The sequence below is a fragment of the Nelumbo lutea genome, chromosome 5 (genome assembly GCF_056320005.1).
Source record: "Nelumbo lutea isolate HS-2025 chromosome 5, American lotus-T2T, whole genome shotgun sequence".
Classification (NCBI taxonomy): domain Eukaryota; kingdom Viridiplantae; phylum Streptophyta; class Magnoliopsida; order Proteales; family Nelumbonaceae; genus Nelumbo; species Nelumbo lutea.
In genome coordinates, this window is record NC_142688.1 from 6,179,407 (window position 1) to 6,185,845 (window position 6,439).

Sequence of the window (6,439 nt, forward strand, 5' to 3'; positions counted from 1 at the left end):
AACGTATCATGATTAAAGGAAGGAGCCACAGTTTGGCTTTCTTGTGCTTGCAACTCAAATTTCAGGTGTTGATGACATCTTTATAGAAGGGTGCATAATATTAAAGAGGAGAAATTAAAAGAAAAAAATAAATAAAAGATGGATTATCTGCAACACTAAACTAGAATGCTCACTGAGGGTACTTTTGGGAGGGCTTTGACTTTAATTGAGTTGCTTTTACTGAATCACTTTGACGGATTTGGTTTAGGAAAATGATCAATCAGCCTAGAGTCAAAATTTATAAGCTCAAAATACTATTGGTGTAGGTGTCAATTCGAAATTGATGCCAATTCACGGGTGAACGTTGATGCATAGAATGTGAATTATTGACCTTTTGAATGTTTATAGCTTTGCAGTAAAAATAAAAAATCTGCATTAGAAAAATCTGTACTCCAATTTGGTTTCAACTAATTTTTTTTTACTTAATGAATGCATATTTAGGCTTTAGCCCTCTCAAACAGGCACTGAGCTATGGTTAGCATGCATTTTTAAACCGTGAAAATCACCATTTTACCAGTACCCAGAAAGGTCACGTCCAGTCCAGTCCAAGACTTACAACTAGCTTTATAGTAAAGCTGCAATCACCATTTCACCAGAACCCAGAAAGGTCATTAGATCACCAGTTCAACCGTTCAGTCCAATCCAAGTCTTAACAACACTACTAGCTTATAGGAAAGCCGCAAATGAGACAAGACTCACCCAGATTAGTTTGGCTTGTTGAATTCTTGACATTTATAGATATAAGAAAAGAATACGTTGCTTAGCAGTTTTTGTAAGATACCGATTACCAAGATTAATATTTGTTATACGAGTATACCTAAAGTTGAGCTCAGGCTCGGTTATAACAACTTAGCGTGGTCATTCACTCACTCATCCAGTCGTATACCAAGCCGAAGATACTCCCTTTGGAAGTAAAGACAATTAAGTATCTTTCCCTGTAACCATTGCAACAGTTAGAAAACGGCCAGCGCAATGATGCCGGAAGAGCTTGGCTTTGACCAATCACACCCGGCCCACTCCCTGGTCCCTGCCGTGAATTTTTATGAATACCACCTGATTTGTCATCACTTCCGGTTGATTGGCTTTGGTTAAAAGCTTTTCCGGTATCATGCCTTTCTGTTATCTCAAAATTTTTTTCTCCTCTTTCCCAGAACAAAAAAGAATTGTAGGATTTTTTATTTCGAACTGATTTATACTAAAGAAGGATAACAGAGGGGGGAAGGGGAATTCAAAATTCTACGGAGAGTCAGAGGCCTTTGCTCCATGGAGTGGCTGGGCCAAAGGCCCCACACCAGAAAGAGAATCAGTGACACCATAAGAAACAAAACCCAGATGCTAGCCCAGAATCCCTGGTTCTTTCTTTATGTCCTTAACCTTTTTTCGTTGTGAATATTCTTTTTTTTTTTTTAATTAGTAATGGAAGTGCTCTGATTTCTGAATGGATTTATGCTTTCTTTAATCTTTATATTGAACTAAAGCCGCCCAAACCGATTCTGGGCCTGGCAACGTTGACAGAATCCAAAAGAAACAGAAGCTACAAAGCCCACAAAACTGCAGCAACGGATAAGGCGTAAAAAAGTTGAACTTGTGTAGTGTTTACGGTGACAAGTTTGTCACGGTTGTGGTTCATTAATGAATCAATCCACAGAACATCAAAATTATTTAAACATGTGGCTTATGTTAGATTCGGGCTCATTTGCCGTGGATGGTTTCGAATGGTTCGCATGTTGGCCATGTTACATTTACAAATACAATGGTTAAAGAACTCGATCTAACTCACCAATCCCCATGGGTCTCAGATTAGACATCTTTACCATTACAAATAGATCTAGCATTACAAGTCTACACAAACACACAAACAAAACGAAAAAAAACAGAGGAAAAATGAGGAACCCATCTGCCCTTTTATTGTAACAGAATCAAGCTCAGAAGTTTCAGTCTCTCTCTTAATTTAGTGCCCGCTATTAACAATCCTTCTGTTACAGGTTATGAAAACTCTCACAAAGCTTCTCACATACCTCTGTACTATAGCACCCATAAAAACAATCATCTCCCCAAGTCAAGTAAACCTATGCTGTCTGACTATACATGGTGTGTGTGCCTATCAAGTCACCTTCTTCTGCTAAAACTCGAAGAACAAACGGTTAGGAGCCATGGACTATACAACTCCGAAAAATTCTCTCTCACTCTCTTTTACTTTCTACTGGTTTTTCAGAAAAATAAATAAATAAATGTAAGATTAAATGAAGACTGGTCCAGAGATTCCTTTTTGATGGAGTTGACTTCAAAAAGACATCTATAACTACACCTTCATGCAACCTGCAAGATGGGACAAAACTTTCAATGTAAAAGTACAAAACTATAAGTTGGATTAAACCAAATGTTTTTCTTTTCTTTTTTATTTCTTTTACCATTATGACCAATATTGTCCAGAGTTGAGTTAGGAACGAAGCCCAATTGGATAACACCTTGAAGCTCATCATCCCATGCACCGGGTATCTGTAACCAGAGGGCTCTATAATCAATGACTGATGAACAAAGGAGAGGAATGGGAGGTACATCAACTCATTTGCCTTACCGGAGGAATGGGGGTTAACTGTGGATTTGTACCCTGGACTACTGGCAAGGCACCCTGTGATGGAGTTATGTGCTGTTGTGGAAAAGAGGAGCTCATTCCTGGAGCAAATCCAGGAGTACTTGAACTGCCACCTCGTGAATGAAGCATCTATACAGTGGAGTCAAATTTGTCAACTAACAAGGAGTTCATAGCAAGCTCTAAAGAAACCGTGCTTCACCTTCATCTATAGAACTATTATTACAACATCCATACTTACATCTTTCGATAGAAATCGTTCCATGTTAATGTTTAGCTCCGGATTGACAGTGGCAAGTTTCATTGACAGGAACTGCGGTAGAACATTTGACATATCATAAGAATCGACAAAGCCAATTAGAAAAATAAACAATCTAAATTCCTAACTCCACTTACTAAATGGAAAATATGCAAATAGACCCAAGTTTCAGCATTTTATAACAACATTGCACATAAAACATAATATGAGCTTTTATGATATGGGATTGTAAACGAGATCACATCAGCCCACATCCACATTGGAACAACACAAGCTCAATCTTCCCCTCCCTGAGGTAAGGAGACCATTTTCGATTACAAGAAGACATTCACCGTCCCCCCTTAAAATTCTTCCCAGAAACATCAAATGGTGGAGCATTCAATTTAGAGAGCCAGCTCCAAGCACGAGGCAGGCAGAACCAATCAGGACTAAACATTCAATGGACCAACCAGTCAACTTTCATTCTAGAACTAAAACTTGAATGGAGGGATGGTACTTTGAACGAAACATAAAAATCCCATTTACCGGCACTTGCATCAAAGAGAAATGAACTAGAGAAATGCCCCCTAGGTGCTTACTAGTAGTGTAGAAACACAGTGGTCTATATCATATGGAGGTTTTCTCCTTCACTCCCCTGTTTTCTTCTTGTTAAGTATATAGAAGAATTGGTGAACTACATACCTCAACCTGCCGTTGTAATGATTGCACGTAATTGATAATTTCATCAAGCATTCCAGCCTTCCCAGTAACCTTTAATTGTAAAAAACAATAACTAATTAGAAGCAACGAGCTAAATAAGAGAATCCACAGAAATAGAGAAATTAAAACTTTCTTCATCTACCTTGTTGCATCCTGGAACAAGATCTTGAAGAAACCTCATCCGCTCACTGATCTTTTCTCTTCTGACCTACACATTGATGAAGGATGTATGCTCAACAATCTGGAGAAAGACAGAATTTCTAATATGAGAACTACGGATGGCTCATAGAAAGAAGTTACCCTCTCTGCCAGGCTGTGACTATTGGTAGCCTGGCCTCTTCTTGCTCTTACATGAATGTAATCTTCTTTTGGGGCGTCCCCATCCTGGGACCGGTCTTTAGCTTGTTTACCTGTTACCTTACAACGCGAATTAGCACCTGGGTTCTGCTCGTTTTTCTGTTTCTTCTCATCCTGCTCATTGGCACCATCTAAGGTCTTCTGTGAGAGGTCCTTTTGCTGCTCAGCCTCCAAACTCTGTCCCTTCGGAGATAAGAACCAAATCACAATCTTGCATGACATAATGGTGAACGATCATGAAGTGTAACGCAGTTTACCTGACTGGTATCAAATTGAGAATGATTTTCAGGCACTCTTTTCCTTTTCTTTCCATTAGGTGAAGGTCCCCCAGCCCCGTCGTCCTGCTGGTCCTCTTGGAAGACTCTGGCGTGAATAGCACCACTCGTTGAACTTGCGGTTTTCTCAGTATCACCCTCCTTGTTTGAGGAGGGGTAATCGAGACAGTCAGCATTGACAATTTGGTCACAATCTGGCAAGCCAAGGGAGCTAACCATATCAGAGAAGCTCCCACTACCAAAACATGGAAGCTTGGGCGCTAGGTCGACAAGGTTAGGATCAGATGGAAACTGAACAAGGTGAGGGCTGACTCCCCGAGTTTCCAGCATACCAACACCATAAGTTGAAGTAGTAATTTGATGGGGAGAAACAGTAGAAGAAACCTGGAATTCCACGTTCTGTGCCTGTGAAACAAATGGATCCCAAGGAGAAGGGAAGAATGAGTCCACTACATTGGAAGATTTAGACATGGACATTGAGCTTGCTGTCATCCCAACAACCTTCTCAGGCACGTACATCCCTGAAGATGGACAATTCAGAAGGCTTCCACATCTCTGTTGGAACCCCAAATCCCCATTATCATCAGCACCCATGTCCTCTAACGAGACTAACTAAATTTTCCAATCTGTTGAATTCAACCTATTTCGAGCCCAATTCAGTCTCCCCCCAAATGCAAGTGAAATAGCTAAGTTAGCTTAAAAGAGAAGTTCTGTAAGTAAAGCCAAAGTGGGTTTGACTAAAAATAGCCGGTAATTTCTTGCAGGACTCAACAAGGAACAAATAACCTTGGCAGCTTTATAGAACCAAGTAGGGATTAAAGCAAAAGAATGGCTCAGTTGCAGCATCAAAGGAAAAGGAGAAATCGAGTGTACCAGGCATATAATCTACAATCTACACGGTACAAGCAACTTACCTGTGCCTTCTAAAACCCTAAGATCACGTCTACTCTAATGTGAAAAAATGTCCTACAGACAAGAAAGTGAACCTTTCAGAGCACAAAGGAGACAAACAAGAAAAGAATGGCATTAGTTAACAGCTCATCAAACTAACAAAAAAAGGAAAGCAGATTCCCTTTTTCTTTTGTCTTTAAAAGAAACGAAATATCAGCATCTCTTAACTATGCATTCAATCCAAATAAGCATAAAATTCCATTGGTCAGGTTCAAGAGAGGATCATTTGAAACTTGTATGCCATGATAGAAGCTGAAAGTAATGAATACAGAAATCTCAGCAGAGCTCAAGAACTGGTCTGATTTCAAATTCAATTGACCCAAACCCCCACCCAGATAAAAATATCAGAATGGCAGAAACCCTGCTGAGTTTTTTTTATTTTTTTTTTTCCACACAATAATATGTCTTACTTTAGGTACACTAGAATAGAACACACTAAAAGCACCAAATGCTACTACAATTACACAAAACAGTAGAACGGCCGAACGGGTAAGGTTTAAATCTTCCAGCCAACACAAGTTTCAATATCCCCCAAATAAAGCGTTACAGAACCATTAGAGCATCAAATGCTGGTCCAGATCAGGCAATCGAAAAGGGGAAAAAATGAAAACCCTTAATCACCCAACTGTATATTTGCAGAAATGGTGGGAAAAGCACTACAGATTGTTGGGAGGTTGGAGTGTGGGGGTTTTGCTTACTGCAACAACTAAACAGATGAAATGTACGATTCCAAAGGACAGATTAACCACTGCAAATTACCCTTGCTGCTAAAATATATAAAAACCTAACCCCGTTTCTTCTCAGTAAATTCATTCTGATTTTTTATTTAAGTTATCGTATATTTATTTATCTTTTTTTTAGTTAGAGAGAGAGAGAAAGAAAGAGGTAGGTTCTTCTCTTCAACTCTAAGCTTGCTTGACATCTTTTACTGACACAATTGCCAACTATCCTAATTCCCAACAGACCTACTGCTGTTATGCACTCAACATATATATATTTTTTCTCCCTGCCAAGTGCCAACTAACCCCCTCTTTACTTTTGAGAGGGGATAAATTACATAATGGAACCCAGCTCCATTATCTCGGATGCACCTCTTAATCAATAATCTGGGCCATTCTGTCTGTAGACGTAGACCAGATCGCATCCGTTTGGTTCAGAAACAACTCAAGCCTTCCGATCTAGAATTGGACGCCATAATTTATGGCGAACCATTGCCTAAAATCCCTGGATGCATCTTGGCCATATATGTGAGGTTGGACACAGAAG

At 39.5% G+C, this 6,439-nt stretch overlaps 1 protein-coding gene across 4 annotated transcripts; it reads right to left on the reverse strand.

Moving 5' to 3' along the window:
* Nucleotides 1-1,924: 1,924 nt before the first annotated feature.
* On the reverse strand, nt 1,925-6,140 carry LOC148850027 (transcription factor bHLH74-like). 4 transcript variants are annotated; one of them, XM_088945943.1, is made up of 9 exons: nt 4,724-5,920; nt 4,205-4,627; nt 3,891-4,124; nt 3,733-3,798; nt 3,573-3,641; nt 2,874-2,945; nt 2,618-2,764; nt 2,451-2,538; nt 1,925-2,358 (listed from the first exon to the last, which is right to left on the reverse strand). In XM_088945943.1, the coding sequence occupies exons 1-9, from the start codon at nt 4,814-4,816 to the stop codon at nt 2,342-2,344; spliced, it is 1,209 nt and encodes a 402-aa protein (XP_088802069.1). In that variant the 5' UTR covers nt 4,817-5,920; the 3' UTR covers nt 1,925-2,341. The 4 variants fall into 4 exon arrangements, with proteins under 4 accessions (XP_088802069.1, XP_088802068.1, XP_088802067.1 ...); XM_088945942.1 differs by having other exon boundaries at nt 3,891-4,130; nt 4,724-4,950; XM_088945941.1 differs by having other exon boundaries at nt 4,205-6,140.
* Nucleotides 6,141-6,439: the final 299 nt, after the last annotated feature.